This window comes from Mauremys mutica, chromosome 3 (assembly GCF_020497125.1).
Source record: "Mauremys mutica isolate MM-2020 ecotype Southern chromosome 3, ASM2049712v1, whole genome shotgun sequence".
In the NCBI taxonomy this organism is placed as follows: domain Eukaryota; kingdom Metazoa; phylum Chordata; order Testudines; family Geoemydidae; genus Mauremys; species Mauremys mutica.
The window spans coordinates 43,940,006-43,956,529 of NC_059074.1; the positions used below are offsets into that span (position 1 = coordinate 43,940,006).

At 40.7% G+C, this 16,524-nt stretch overlaps 1 protein-coding gene and 1 long non-coding RNA gene across 4 annotated transcripts in view; one reads left to right on the plus strand and one right to left on the minus strand.

The window, feature by feature from the left end:
- The window catches only part of LOC123366544, a 38,882-nt gene extending 35,094 nt beyond the window's left edge, over nucleotides 1–3,788 (plus strand). For all 3 annotated transcript variants that reach the window (XR_006578128.1, XR_006578126.1, XR_006578127.1), the window contains one exon: nucleotides 3,524–3,788. This is a non-coding gene — a long non-coding RNA (uncharacterized LOC123366544). The remainder of the gene's footprint in view (nucleotides 1–3,523) is intronic.
- Nucleotides 1–16,524, minus strand: part of CSMD1 (CUB and Sushi multiple domains 1) — a 1,651,174-nt gene that overhangs the window by 738,203 nt on the left and 896,447 nt on the right. The window contains exon 8 of the mRNA XM_045010124.1: nucleotides 1,597–1,674. Within this exon, the coding sequence (XP_044866059.1) occupies nucleotides 1,597–1,674 (78 nt within the window). The remainder of the gene's footprint in view (nucleotides 1–1,596; nucleotides 1,675–16,524) is intronic.

A 16,524-nucleotide genomic window follows, 5' to 3' on the forward strand; every position in this document is an offset into this window, starting at 1 on the left:
ACAAAAGAAGTTACCTGTAAAAATTTAGGTGGGAGAGCTTAAGGGAAAAAAATCAATTTTTATTATTGTTTACCCTGTAATTTTATTGATAAATTTCACATTAGTGGCTTGTGTGACTACTTTAATACGAACAACATTTTTTTTTAGTTCTGTGTTGAAAAGTCAAGACGTGATAAAGACATCACAAGCAAAAACAAAAAAAGAAAAAAAAGAAAGAAACAATACATTATTATATCTGAAGTCAACAGAAGACTGCCTTATAAACATTTTTTCCAATAGCCTGCCTTACTTTGAATTCCTATAATTAAATGTGATATCTGACAGGATATGCTTTGAGAGTGTAAGCAGAGATCACACAATGCCCAGCAGTGCCTTATGAATAATGGAACAGCCACCCATTTGTATACACACACCAGAAACTGTGGATCAGCTATATTCAGCTAGACCTTGCACAAAAAGTTCCTCTTCTGTGTCATACCAGGAAAGCATGATCTTTAAAAAAGACACTTATCAGCCATTTTTCGTTCAGGTGAGCGCACCAAAAACACTTTGTACAAAAGTATGCACTGAAGAAACAAAGAATAGAATAATTTCCCCAGTCATTAGTCTTTAATCTGTACTTCTAGAATTTCACACAACAAGCCAAATGCACCCTTGGTTTTACTCCACTGATTTCAGTGCAATTACACCAAGGTTTCATTTATTCATATCGGTTAATCTTTATGCAGACACTTATAACTAGTTGTGAGTGAACCTAGGAGTCCCCTCTGGATGTTCTTTGGTCAGGGGACCCCTTGTATCCACAATCAAATTACAGGTACTGTTGTCATTGTTTTAAACTTGGCCTGATTCATGTGGGCAACAACTCTGAGGCTATTACTCAAATTGTCAGGTATTCAGGTGAAGAGGAAGGCACAATTACTTAAAACAAAAATAAGTTGGTAGTCTCTAGTTACCAGTCTTATCTTTCTCCCAGACTACACATCGGGAAGAGGGGCACAAGGGAAAATTATGCGGCTCCAGAATCCACAAGACACATGGAGAAGGGAAGGAGCTGCTAAGCCCCCCTGCCCCACTTCCCATCTTGCTGGCAACTTGGGGAAAGAGATTGGTAGGAATAGAAGGAGTTGCTAACCTCCTCCCCCCATTATGACACATGAAGGGGAAGAAGCAGCCACTGAGACACACCACATGCTGGCCACACATGGGTGGGGGTTTAAAAACTCCTGGGAGACGGAATTAACTAAGTCCAATGGGAGGGTTATAAAGTGGAAAATCTAAACCCAGAATCCCAGCAGGAAGAAGGAAAAGTGCTGCCTTTCCCCAAATCCCCCATTTCCCAACAGGCAGAGAGAGGAATGTAAATATTATGATCCCCATCCCCAAGTATTATCACTGGAGATATAAAATCAGTCACTAACGAATGAAAAGACAGTGCAGCTTTCATAATTGTTCCCCAGCATTGCAGGGCTTTGTTGTTTGTTTGTTTGGTCTCCCTAACACTCTCTCTCCTGATTTGTGTTTTTAATGAGGATAACAATGTACACGATCATTCTAAAGATAATAATAATAATAATAATGACAACAACAACTTACAGACAGAATTTTTGTGGTTACTGTCTTTGTTGGGCAGCATCTTGACTCCTCTTGACTTCAATTCAATTGCCTTTTTCACTGTTCAAAACAAGCAAACAAAGACCAAGAAAGTTTATTAAGACATATGATAAACACACACTGCATCCACAATGCATGTACTAAGTGAAAACAAAGCAATATGGAGTCCTACTATGAAATGGAATGTACAGTTACTTCCCAAGTAACCCAATTTACTTACTTTTTTTCTGAAACCATAACAATTTAATTATGTATCAGAAGAAAGTTGAGAGCCTTAGCATTTATTAGCAGTAATAACAGGAATATTTTGACTTCAAACAGAATGTTTAAGTTTCATTAGAGCCAGAAAAAAGACAAAACTGTCCCAATGATAACATGCTCACTATGAATTTATGTTTCCTATTGTAGATGACAAAACGTTTTTTTTCCCCAAAAAACTATTTTCATTTTATAATTTACCCCAACAGACAATTTTATCCTGTTTTTTTTTATTAAAAATAGAATTGGACATGTGCAAATATGCAACAAATCTACAAAATTTAAATCTATGTGTGATAGTCCCACAAAAGTAATTGCTTTACAAACAAACTTGGGTTTGCTCTGTCAGAATGCTGAAGACAATCGTCAGATGATATCTTTCAAGAATGTTGTACATTCACTGGGTAGTCCTTGTTTATAGTCAACCTTTTATCTTTTTCCTGGAGCTTTGTATGTGATAGCTAATGATTTAAAAGTTTGCACATTCATATTAAACATTCATCCTAAAGTTTACACATTCATATATATGACCCTCATCTTTAAATAATTAATTCAAAATAACAAAAACCAAAAACCCACAGAAATGTATTTATATATTTTCTCACCATATTAACAAGTAAAACAGTAAAACTATGCTCAATTCTACTTTTCTGCTAATAGCCAATATATGGAGCTATCAAATTGTACATTAGTTACACTATGTACATAATTGTATGAACATATGAAGAGACAGAAGACTAAGAACAGTATACTGGCACTTGCTTGTCATTTAACAAAAGGGTGAATTAATTTTGTTTCTCTACTAGACTTCTTTGCTGCTCTTGCTTCCATAGGCGCCGACTCCGTGGATGCTCCAAAAAAATTAGTGGGTGCTTAGCACCCACCTGCAGCCAAGCTGCCCCCCTTCCACTAGTGCCTCCTGCCCGTCAGGGGCCCAACTGATCAACTCCTCCCCCTCCCTCCCAGTGCCTCCAGTACACTGCAGAACAGCTGTTCAGTGACTTGCAGGAGGCACTGGGAGGGAAGGGAAGAGCATGAATGGGGCACGCTTGGGGGAAGGGGGAGAGAAGAGGTGGGGTGGGGCCTTGGAGGAAGGGATGGAGTGGGAGCGGGGCTAGGGATGGAGCAGGGGTGGGAAGAAGTGGGGCCTTGGGAAGGGGTTGAATGGGGGTGAGGCCAGGGGCGGACCAGGGGCAAAGAGGCTAGGCAGGGGCGGGTGCTTGGAGGACGGGATGGAGTTGGGGCGGGCCTGAGGCGAGGGTGGGGGTCAAGCACCCCCCGGGTAGAGAGGAAGCAAGCGCCTATGCTTGCTTCATCAAAATGTTATTTGTACTATTCTTGTTGTATTGGTCCAAGGGTATTAGAGAGACAAGGTGGGTGAGGTAATATCTTCTATTGTTAACCCACAGGTGACATGCTGTTTTTATCTTCTCATTTTTCTGTGAGAGTTCATTAAAAAGCATAGTGATTGTCTCGTTTTACCCACCTACTGGTTGTTATTAGGGGCATTTAGTGCACTGGATGAGGTATATCGTATGTTGTGATAGGTATGTGTAGGACCCATGGATCTTGAAAGATGTGTTGTGGGGAGGTGTTGATCATCATAGCAGTGGAGATATGTCTACAGATTTTGCATTTGTTTTTATGGCAGGGTCTGGAGCTGCTTTGAGTTTGTGTGTCTATATCACTAGAAGGTGACTTCTTTTCACAACGATCACTGCATATCTGACCTCTCGGTTCTCATCTTCAAAGAAATCCTGAACAACACCTTCAAAAGACAAGCCTAGGAGCTGAGGTTCATAACTTTCTAAGACACTAAAAATCATGCATTTAAGAAAGACACTGAATTTATGGCTTATTACAATAACCTGTAACTCACTAATCCCCTTTTCGTCCTGTGTTGGGAAAGGTGTTAACTGGCCACTTCACTTTGAATGGTCTCCTACAGTTGTTGCACCTTGTATTTAGCTGTGACACTTTGAGTACATTTCCCAGACCTGAAGAAGAGCTCTGTGTTAGCTTGAAAGCTTGTCTCTTTCATCAGTAGAAGTTGAACCAATAAAAGATATCACCTTATCCACCTTGTCTTTCCATGAAAATGTGACAGCCTTCTCTGAAGTGTTGACATTCTTTAGGCAGGCACCACAGGAAGTGTATTTTGTGCTATATGCACTGTGCCATGCTAGATAGAAGGACATGCTTAAAACTGAGGAAACTGTGTGTGAAATGTTATAAAGGGAAAATTAAATATCATTTTACCATATGGGCTGAAATTATTTTGATGCTGGGCTTAATTTGAGGTGATTTTTATAATAATGAGAGTATATTGTACCAAAACTCTATCCGTCTAGAGACACTAAGGCTGCTAGATAATTTTCTCACAGTAAACAAAAGGATTCCTGTAAAAAATGTTATCAATTACACATATGCTGATGAGAAAGTGGAGAAAAGAAATGAGCTGGTTTTGGGGAAAGGCAGCTCAGAAGGGGTCTGGAAATATATGACATTATTTAATTCTTAAAATTAAAGCACTTATATACTATCTGTTTTTGTTTTCTTCAAACCATGACACAACCACAGTCTTTTACAATATATACTGTTAAGTATTTCAAATGCAAAGTGATAGACAAGAGGAACGATTATGATAATGCTGGAAGCCACTGTTTGAGCTGTCTAGTCTAAACTTCCCTGTGACAAGGAAGCAGGACTCTATGCTGCACTTTCCATAAATCATTTAATACCCACTTGCATGTCTCTGAGTTTGCAAAAGCCACATCGCTGGGCAAACTGTTCTACTGTCTGATTGTTCTTCCCATTAGAAAGATTTCCCTCATTTTCTAGTTTAATTTTTCATTTAATAGTAAAACAAAGACCAATGGGTTTAAATTAATATAAACAACACTTTTTCTACCCATAATTTATCGTCTTTTAAATATTTCTCATATCTAAACTTTCTCATGTCTCCTCTTAAACATTTATTTAGTGTAAATTAATTGAATTCATTTCCCTTTCTCCATAATTCACAATCTCCAGTCCTTGTAAGAATTCAGTTCTCTGTCTTTGAACATTTTCCAACATCTATATTACAGTAGAGTCTACCAGAATTTAGTACAGTAATCCAAATGCAATCTGAACAACATAGTGTAAAGACAACTCTTCCTTTTACTACACATAAACTAAAATTAAACCCTACCAAAAGGAAAATAGTCACCTGACAGCACTTATATGCGCCTTACAAGCTAATGTAGACAGGAATTTCCAAATTCACCCACAGAGAGAAAAGGATCAGAGTGTAAAGAGGTTTTGGGGCCAGAAGCCAGTGAAAGTAAATAGTGAAAATAAAGGAAATTTCAAATTCACACAGCAGGTAGGTTCAGTGTTAATCTTTTACAGGGGTTTAGATTGAAAAGAAGTACAAGTAAAAGTAAGTGTACAGCCCCAACAGGAAGAATGTAAGAAAGGAATCTTCACCCTTGCATTTCCAGGACTCCACTATCAAGGTCTCTTTAAGTAATGTAGTAGTCTTTTACCCACAGACAAAAGTAGTAGGAGATACACCTTTTTTCTTTCCTTAAAGCATTCCTCTCTTACAAACTTGCATCAAAATATGACTCAGAAATGCTTATTATTTACTCCAGACAATTGATTGCACTAACCAACCCATATAAACTTTCTCTTCCTGAAAATATACATACATTCTTTTGTTTCTAGAAAGTATTTTCCTAAGCATTGTTCTTCACAAGAGCATCAAACTGTAACTTACATTCAGTTTGTTTTCTGTCATTACCTCCAGATCACTCCTTACAATAGCTTTCTAAATAATACTTCCCTATCTTTTATCTAGGATGTGAATTATCATTACAAAAGGTATTTCATCCTTTATTTTAAACCTTGTCTCCCTTGGAATTGACCCATATCCCAATTCATCCAAATCACTTAAATTTTAATATGTCCAGTTCAGTGTTTTACTACACTTCAGTTTTGTGCCAACCACACAGATTGATGCTCAATTAACCTTTCATGTTGTTAATGAATATATTAAACAATATTAGTGACAGTATTGAACAATGAGCAACCCCACCTGACATTTCTGCTAATCAGCTGTAACATTACAGAAAATCATAGGGAACAAAGGGTTATCTGTAAACCGTTTGTTCACCATATCACATTGTTATTCAGAAAATAACTGTAAAAGTAACTATAAATTTCCAGTATTTATCAATGTAGTACCATCCTGGAATCTCAACATGCCACTATGTGATTTGTTGCCCTACAGGAAGAATTATAATAATAATATACCTAGCTCTTATATAGTGCTTTTATCCACAGGTCTCAAAGCTCTTTTAAAAAGAGGTGAGTATAATTATCCCTATTTTACAAATAGGTAAACTGATGCTAAGGAAGGAAGTGACCTGCCCAAGATCACCCAACAAAGTAGTAGCATAACCAAGATTTGAAGCCAGATCTCCTGAATCCCAGTCCAGTACTGTATCATGTAGGCCTCTATTAAGTTCAAGAAAAAAACATCAACTGCTCCAGTGGTGCAGAAAAGGGGGAAATTTAAGGTTCCAGGGCTATACTATGACCAGGTTGCAAGAAACCCCATAGTAAATTAAGATGGAATAACATGCCCTTAGGGGAAATTTCTTCTGAGTACCCTTCAGTGAGTGGTTGGCTTATGCCTTGGAACATGGGGGTCATAAGTATATCTATCTAAAGTCATTTGGATATTGTCATTAGCCATGTAAATGTCTAATCTTATTTTGAATTCTACTGTGCTCTTTCTTTCTGATAATTTGAGATAACTAGTTGTACAGATCAATTATACAATGGATAAAAATGGATTTTCCTTTTATAAGTTTTAAATTTCAGTAAAAGTGCCCCTCTTCTTGTATTACAAGAAAGGTAAATAGGGTAAAATATCAGCTTTCAGGTATGAACAACCTATTTTTTGGGACTTTTAAACTAAGCTAAACAAAGCACCAGAAAATGCAATGCAGGGAACAATTCTGTATGAACATCGGGTTGAATCAGATGATTTATATGAATCACTTATTCTCAAAAAACAAGTACTTTTGAAGCACCCTAGCAATATTTAAAAGACCATGATCTTCAATAATAGAAATTCCTGAATATAAGTAAGATGCATCCTGATTCAGTTTTTGAATATGAAAAGCCAAACCCCAAAATTAAGAAAACTCACAAAATACCAAAACTCCATACAAAAGTTCAGTGAACACACATGAAAATAAAACAGAAAAAAAGATTTGGGAGTGCAATATATTAATCTGCTGCTCTTGACATGTGGCATCGTCCCAGGCACCACATCACAGCCTCAGGGCTGCCCTGAAAGTGGCCCCTTGCCTTAGTTTCCTGTATTGATATGTCAATAAACTCAGAAAGACCTTGTCTGTTCAATAATATCCCTCCTGGGGTTTGGTTTTACTGGCTGTATTATATACAAAAAAATCTTCCCCCTCTCCCACACAGCCTTAAGCTGAGCTCAACCCCTTTTCCTTGGGGAATTGCCTCAAAACTCCCCTAGCTCCAAGTTCTTCCCTGCAGGAATCACTCTCACTCTCTGCCACAGCTTCTTATTCCTGTTTCCTACTCTTCTTTGTCTCCTTATGGACTCCAGCTACTCACTACAGGGCCCCATTGAAAGCTGCTAATGAGGCCCATGTATGAGTCCAGTCCACAGCCCCCACATTTGAGCAGAAACGGAAATGGTTTGAAGCAACTGATATCTTCTGTCAGCTAACAGGTTAGCTTAGAAAGAAAACCCTCCTTTATTTTTTCCTTACCCCAGAGGTTTCTTTCATTTTTTTGTTTACATACATACCCACACACATTATATATAAATCATTGATTTCTACTTTCAAAAGGAAAGGCCAAGAACAGTCAGGAATAGTCAGTGGTATGGAATCAACTGGATCTGATACCAAAGTTTCTCCCAACCAGTCATCAAAATTAGGAGTTATAATGGAAGATTTGATCGGAGGAACAGAAAGTCCAACTGGAACATACTCAAGTTCTGGTACTTGTTGAAACTACAACTGATCCATATGTCATTTCCATAAAATATCTTTGGATTGTTTTATCATGAATAAAACAGGTCCCGGGCATTTAACAGTTGTCCAGGTACCCATTTCCCTCCAAGACTATAGTCGCGACTCCAAACTAAGTCTCCTACTTGAAAAGAACAATGATGAGTTTCACATCCTCAATCAAGTTATGTAGCTTGGGATTTGGCTACATGTGAGGCAATATCAGGACACAGCAGGTCCCAAGAGGTATGCAAAGATCACTTTGAGAAGAGAGTTGCAGGTAACTCCTGGGGTAGTAGCATGTGCTGTGTTTCTGTGGACAAGCAAGAAATTGTCCAGTTTCTAAAGATGACTTGGAATAGACTTGTTAGCTTTAAAAACATGCTTATGTGTTTAGCAGAATGCTTTGTACAATCAATTTCTATCAGGATGGTGTGGAGCAGAACATATGTGCTGAATCCCAGTAAAAGCCAGGAACTTCTGAAATTCTTCAGAACAGAATTGAGGTGCATTGTAACTCACCAACTGTAACATTAAACCAACGTAGCTAAACAAGGTATGAAGATGTCCAATGGTCATGGTAGCTGTAGTAAAAGTTGTTCTGCATATGTATAAGTATATATACATGTATATGTATATGCATATGCATAAGTAAAAGTAAAAGCATATCCAATACATGCTGAATTTGCTGACATATAATATAGCACTTCACCTTTCTCTCAGTATCTTTTCAATACCTGATCACCAGATATGGTACCGGGCTACGGCTTTCATCTCTACAGTGCCAAAATGACCATCATAGACAGCTTCCAAAATCTGAGACGGAAGTGATTTCAGAATGATCACACACATTCCTCATAAGATGCAACCATGATTCACAGATAATTTACACTGACGTGACACAAATTGTGATGTGATTCTTATGATCTAGCACTGTCGACTGTAGTACCATTACCATCACAAGATAAATCACATCATCATTAGATGTTTCCTTGTTGATGTCTGTGCTAGTGATGAGTAAGCTATCCATCAAACTGATAACACTTTGTCCAAAGTTTCTTTGGGATGATGGGAGCTTGGGCAGGGCAGACATGAAGTGCTGAGTCCCTGTATTAAATTGAATAGTATAGGAATCACTTGAAAGTAGCAATGTTCATCATTGAATAAGAACAGCAGCTAAAGATGGAATTCTATATTTCTGTCCAATAGTTAAAATTAATGGGCAATGATCCACCAGCAAGGTAAAATGTCTATTGTACAGATATGTATAGAATTTCTGAATTCCAAATATAATGCTGAAAGCTTCTTGCTCTATTTTTTGTATGGGTAGTGAGCAGTGAGCATTCAGGAAATATGTGGAGAAAGTCAGAGAAGAGCAACACAAATGATTAAAGATCTAGAAAACATGACCTATGAGGGAAGATTGAAAAAAAAATGGGTTTGTTTAGTCTGGAAAAGAGAAGACTGAGTGGGGACATGATCACAGTTTTCAAGCACATAAAAGATTGTTACAAGGAAGATGAAGAAGAATTGTTCTTCTTAACCTCTGAGGATAGAACAAGAAGCAATGGGCTTAAATTGCAGCAAAGGAGGTTTAGGTTGGACATTAGGAAAAATTTCCTGTCAGGTGGTTAAGCACTGGAATAAATTGCGTAGGGAGGTTGTATAATCTCCATTATTGGAGATTTTTAAAAGCAGGTTAGACTTATCAGGAATGGTCTCGATAATACTTAGTCTTGCTATGATTGCAGGGGACTGGACTAGATGACCTCTCAAGGTCCCTTCCGATTCTATGATTCATGATGCAAAGTCAATTGGTTTCTCCGTGCCATGAGGAAAAATGTGGGAAAGAACTGCACCACTCCATAAGGTGAAGCATCACAAACCAATTGCAATGGTAGCAAAGCATCAAAGTGTGAAACAACTTTGGCTGATGTCAACAGTTTCTTTGCTTCCTTAAATGCGTAATCAAACTCTTTAGTCTATTTCCATATTTTCTTTGCTTGTAACAGTTCATGTAAAGGTGCACCTGCTGTTGACAACGCAGTTACCTTTCCCTTCTTCACTAGGCCAGCATCCTTAAAGGTTTTTAATATCCACTTTGTTTCTAGGCTCAGATCTGGAAAGGTAAAATTGTGATGTTGACAATAATGATACCATTAAATGAACTGTTACAAGCAAAGAAAATAATGGCACACAAAGAATCCTTCAGCCCAACCTTACTTTGCAAGGAGATGCTGCCACCAAACCTCAAGTTACAGTTTGAGATAAAATATTGTTGCTAGAGGGCTTTCCCTTCACCCCCTCCCCTGGTTCTTGTGATACAGACAGAAAGCAGAAGACCAGAAGTGCAAAGTGTAGGCAATGCAATGTTTATTGGGGTTCGTTCCAAGCAAGCATATCTATAGTTTTACATACTGGCAGAGTCTGTTTTTCAGTGTTTCATTCCCAGCTCTGATGCCACAGAGCATTTACGCATGTACCCCCTTCCTAGCTCTGATGCCGCAGAGCCTTTCCCATTCCCATTCCCTCCTTCTTAGCAGGCCCAAATACAGGGCCGCCCAGAGGATTCGGTGGCCCTGGGGTTTTCGGCAGCGCAAGGCCCCCGCTGCGGAAGACCCGCTCCAGGACCCGCCGCCAAAGTGCTGGAAGGACTCCCCACCACCAAATTGCTGACGACGACCCGGAGCGGAAGAAACTCCGGGGGCCCAGGCCCTGCGAGAGTTTTTCGAGGCCCCAGGAGCGAGTGAAGGACCCTGCTCCAGGGGCCTCAAAAAACTCTCGTGGGGTCCCCTGAGGGGCCCGGGGCCTGGGGCAAATTGCCCCACTTGCCCCCCTCTCTGGGCGGCCCTGCCCAAATATACTTGCCATGCACACCCCTAGTCACACCCCTTACAAATTATGGCCATGTTCTGTTTTGAGAGGTCATGAGTCTGGGGTCTTCGTCCTGCCTGTTTTATATCCCATGGGAGGGGAAGGAGTGAGGTTGTATTCTGGCCAAGGCCAGGCTTTTTAGTGTTTCTGATGCCTCACCCTCACCCCATCCCTCCTAACTGGTTGCTTGACCTTGGCTTGAGAAAGGACCCAGGCAGCCTTTCAGTGTATGCTCATATACTACACTCCCACCATACCCTGTAACACTTTTAACTGTTCTTATCTGTTCCCATTATACTGACAAACCCATCTGGCCAGGCAGAAGCAACACACTGCAAAGCAAATATCTTTGTCCTTTGTTCACACATATTAGTATAAGATATAAACTTATCTAGAATACAACCTCACTCCTTCCCCTCCCATGGGATATAAAACAGGCAGGACGAAGACCCCAGACTCATGACCTCTCAAAACAGAACATGGCCATAATTTGTAAGGGGTGTGACTAGGGGCATGCATGGCAAGTATATTTGGGCAGGGCCGCCCAGAGAGGGGGGCAAGTGGGGCAATTTAGATCAAAAATTCAAACCCAAAATTCTATCTCAGGATGACAAACAAGCCTATATACTAACACTTGTGTGTAAGCACCATGTCAAACATTAGGAGTATTATATCATTAAAACTGATTTTAATTGAATAATGACGTATTCTCAAGATGTAGGGTTAATTAGCAGTTTCTCCCTTTAAATCCAAAATAGTTGCTGGACAATGTAAATCATGGAGAGGAGACATAAACTCATTAAGATAAAGCAAAGAGATGGTGTGGTGTTTAATAAAACTATAAGATTCTTAATTTTAATTTATCTGGTTGTCTCAAAGCACTCTAAAAGTAAGTTTGTGGTTTAAAAGACGGGCTGAGATGTTAAGATACTATCTGAGTATCTGTTTTAAGCAACTATTCCAGTTACACGGGGCAATTAAAATTACTTAGCTAAAGTAAACTAAACAAAGCACCAGAAAATCCAGTACAGCAGGGGTGGCCAAAGTGTGGTTCCAGAGCCCCATGTGGCTCTTCAAAGGTTAATATGCCACTCTTTGCATAGGTGCTGACTCTGGGGCTGGAGCTACAGATGCAAACTTTCCAATGTGCCGGGGGTTCTCACTGCTCAACCCCCTGCTCTGCCCCAGGCCCTGCCCCCACTCCACCTCTTCCCCCAAGGACCCTGCCCCTTCCCCCGAGCCTGCTATGCCTCACTCCTCCCACATAGAGCCTCTTGCACTTGCAAAACAGCTGATTGTGGCAGGCTGGAGGTGCTGACTGATGGGGCTGCCGGAGGGCAGGAGGCACTGTGGGCTGGGGGGCGGGAGCTGATGGGGGCTCCTGGCATATTACTGTGGCTCTTTGGCAATGTACATCGGTAATTTCTGGCTCCTTCTCAGGCTCAGGTTGACCACCCTTGCAATACAGGGAATAATTCTATATTAACATGTGGTTGAACCAAAAAACAAAGTAATTTTCTATCTCCAATTTATATGAATCACTTATTCTCTAAAAACAAGTACTTTTGCAGTACTCTAGCAATAATTAAAAGACTATGATCTTATATTCAGGAATTTCTATTATAGAACTAAGATGCATCCAGATTCAGTTTTTGAATATGGAAAGACAAACCCGCAAATGAAGAAAACTCACAAAATACCAAAACTCCATACACAAGCTCTGTCAACGCTTATGAAAATAAAGCAGAAAAAGTTGGGAGTGCAATAAATTAATCTGCTCCTGTCAATACGTGTGGTCCTTCCAGCCACCTCATTGCAGCCACAGGGCTGCCCTGAATATAGCCCCACACCTTAGTTTCCTGTGGTGTTATGTCAATAAACTCAGAAAGATCTCTGTCTGTTCAATAATACCCCTCCTGGGGATCTGGTTTTACTGGTTGTATTACAGTAGAACCTCAGAGTTATGAAAACCTTGGAATGGAGGTTATTTGTAACTGTGAAACATTTGTAACTCTGAACAAAACACTATGATTGTACTTGCAAAAGTTTACAACAGAAAATTGACATAATACATCTTTGAAACTGTACTATGCAGAAGAAAAAAAGCTATTTTTAACCATCTTAATTTAAATGAAACAAGCACATAAACAGTGTCCTTACCTTGTCAAATCTTTTTCTTAAACTTTACCTTTTTTTAGTAGCTTATGTTTAACACAGTACTGTACTGTATTTTCTCTTTTTTTCGGGGGGGGGGGGGGGAGTGTCTCTGCTGCTACCTGATTGCGTACTTCTGGTTCCAAATTAGATGTGTGGTTGACTGGTCAGTTCATAAGTCTTCTCCTCTCCCCACCACAGCTTTAAGCTGAGAACAATCCCTTCTCCTTGGGATACTGCCACTCATAAATTGTCTCACTTTACTATCATAAACCAAACTAGATTCACAAACCTTTCAACACAGTTCCCTTCACCTACTATAAACTATTTGTATTATCCATAATATTTAGACAGGATCCATCTATTAACTATGGGAATAATAAATATCTGTTTCATCTTGCTTGGGAAACAGCATCCGCACAGTAAGCAGGCCTCTTTCTTAAAAGAGGAGTAATGTCTCCACTAGAGACACACTCTTGAATTTCCGGCTTTGTTTTTAATATTTCTATTATAGGATTAATTACTTATTAGTAACTTTGAGTTATGATACAAAATAACTTGAGATAGTTAAGTACAACACTGATTGCAAAGAGTTAAAAAGGGATCTCACAAAATTGGGTAACTGGGCAACAAAATGGCAGATGAAATTCAGTGTTGATCAATCCAACTAATACACTATGGAAAGCATAATCCCAACTAGACATACAAAATGATGAGGTCTACATTAGCTCTTACCACTCAATAAAGACATATTGGAGTCATCATGGATAGTTTGCCGAAAACATCTGCTCAATGTGCAGCGGCAGTCAAAAAAGCTAACAATGTTAAGAACCATTAGGAAAGAGACAGATAGTAAGACAGGAAATATCATAATGCCACTATATAAATCCATGGTACACCCACGCCTTGAATACTGTGTGTATTTCTGGTTGCCCCATATAGAATTGGAAAAGGGACAGAAAAAGTCATAAAAATGATTAGTGGTATGGAAAAGCTTCAATATGAGTTGAGATTAAAAAGACTGGTACTGTTCAGCTTTGAAAAAAGATGACTAAGGGGAAATATGATAAACAGGAAAATCATGAATGAGAAAGCAAATAGGGAAGTGTTATTTACTCTTTCAGATAACACAAGAACTATGGGTCACTGTGACAGGGTGCTGGGCCAGAACTGCTGACTCAGCCCTCTGTCACACTAGCTCCCATTAAAGGAAGTAAATTGGAGCTGCCTAGAGAAAACCTTCACCTAATTGGTGAATGGGAGACAGCTGCCTGCCCAATTAGCCTAGGGCTATATGAAAGGCTGGAAGGAAGGAAGCCAGGGAGAGGGAGCAAGAGAGTGGAAGCAGAGAGATAGCTCTTCCCTCCAGGGTGCAGACACTAGAACCCAAGTTGTGTATGGTGAAAAGGTGGTAGGAGCAAAACCTGTAACTCAGGGTATGTCTACACTATGAAATTAGGTCGATTAATAGAAGTCAATTTTTTAGAAATCGATTTGATACAGTGGATTGTGTGTGTCCCCATTAAGCGCATTAAGTCGGCGGTGTGTGTCCAAAGTACCAAGGCTAGCATTGACTTTCGGAGCGTTGCACTGTGGTATCTATCCCACAGTTCCCTCAGTCTCCACTGCCCACTGGAATTCTGGGTTGAGCTCCCAATGCCTGATGGGGCAAAAACATTGTCACGGGTGGTTCTGGGTACATGTCCTTAGCCCTCCCCCCCTCTGTGAAAGCAACAGCAAAACATTGTTTCTGGCCTTTTTTCCTGGGTTACCCATGCAGTCACGGCAAGCATGGAACCGTCTCCTGGGTGCTGCTGGCAGACGTGGTACTTCAGTGTGCCTGGACAAAAATGGGAACGACTCCAGGTCATTCTCTTCTTTAAGTTTCGTCTAATGGAGATTCAGTCCTGCCTGGAATATCATGCCAGCTGGAGACTTCTGCCTCAGGCTGCTCTCCCAGTCGGCAGCACCACGCGGTTGCACCTACCCCAGCCTATCCCTTGCTCCCATGGCTCATGAAGCCTGTACAGTAGTAAGGAGCGGTTCAACTATCAGCTGAGCAAGTGCAGAATGGTGGTAGAATGTGCCTTTGGATGTTTAAAAGCTCACTGGCGCAGTTTACTGACTCGGTTAGACCTCAGCGAAACCAATATTCCCATTGTTATTACTCCTTGCTGTGTGCTCCACAATATCTGAGAGAGTAAGGGGGAGACGTTTATGGTAGGGTGGGAGGTTGAGGCAAATCGTCTGGCTGCTGATTACGCACAGCCAGACACCAGGGCGGTTAGAAGAGCACAGCAGGATGCACTGTGCATCAGAGAAGCTTTGAAAACCAATTTCATGACTGGCCAGGCTACGGTGTGAAAGTTCTGTCTGTTTCTCCTTGATGAAAACCCGCCCCCTTGGTTCACTCTACTTCCAGTAAGCCAACTGCCCTCCCCTCCTCCCTTTGATCTCTGCTTGCAGAGGCAATAAAGTCATTGTTGTTTCAAATTCATGCATTCTTTATTAATTCATCACACAAATGGGGGGATAACTGCCAAGGTAGCCTGGGAGGGGTGGAGGAGGGGTAGTTGTAGGGGCACCCCCTAGAATGGCATGAAGCTCATCATAGAAGCAGCATGTCTGGGGCTCTGACCCGGAGTGGCCATTTGCCTCTCTGGTTCTTTGGTAGGCTTCACGTGGCGGCACAGCTGCGGGTCCCTGTTATAACCTCTGTCCTTCATGCCTTTGGAGATTTTTTTCAAATATTTTGGCATTTCGTCTTTTGGAATGGAGTTTGGATAGCATGCATTCATCTCCCCATATAGCAATCAGATGCAGTATCTCCCGTTCGGTCCATGCTGGAGCTCTTTAGTGATTCTGAGACTCCATGGTCACCTAAGCTGATGAGCTCTGCATGGTCACCTGTGCTGATCAGCTCGCTACGCTGGCCACCAGGAAATGAAATTCAAAAGTTCACAGGGCTTTTCCTGTCTACCTGGCCAGTGCATCTGAGTTGAGGGTGCTGTCCAGAGCAATCACAATGGAGCCAATACCGTTAAATTGTGTTCACACTACCCCAAATTTGACCCAGCAGGGTCAATTTCAGCGCTAATCACCTCGTCGGGGAGGAGTACAGAAATTGATTTTAAGAGCCCTTTAAGTCGACAAAAATGGCTTTCTCCTGTGGATGGGTGCACGGTTAAATCGATCTAATGCTGCTAAATTCGACCTAAACTCATAATGTAGACCAGTGCTCAATGACACCAGTGATTATTGAATCCCAGGGTCTCCAAATGGCTTTGTCAGCACAGCAGGGGAAGCACAGAGGACCCAGCAGCGCCCCTGCTACAGTCACCTAATGAAATTAATAAGCAGCAGTTTTAAAACAAAAGTGTGTTTGTCACACAACACACAGCCTATGGAACTCATTGCCTAGGGATGTTGTGAGAGCCAAAAGAATAACTGGTTCAAAAAAGAATTAGATAAGATCATGGAGGATAGGTCCATCAATGGCAATTAGCCCAGATGGTCAGGGATGCAACCCCATGCAAATGTCTGACTGCCAGAATCTGTGACAGGACGACAGGGGATG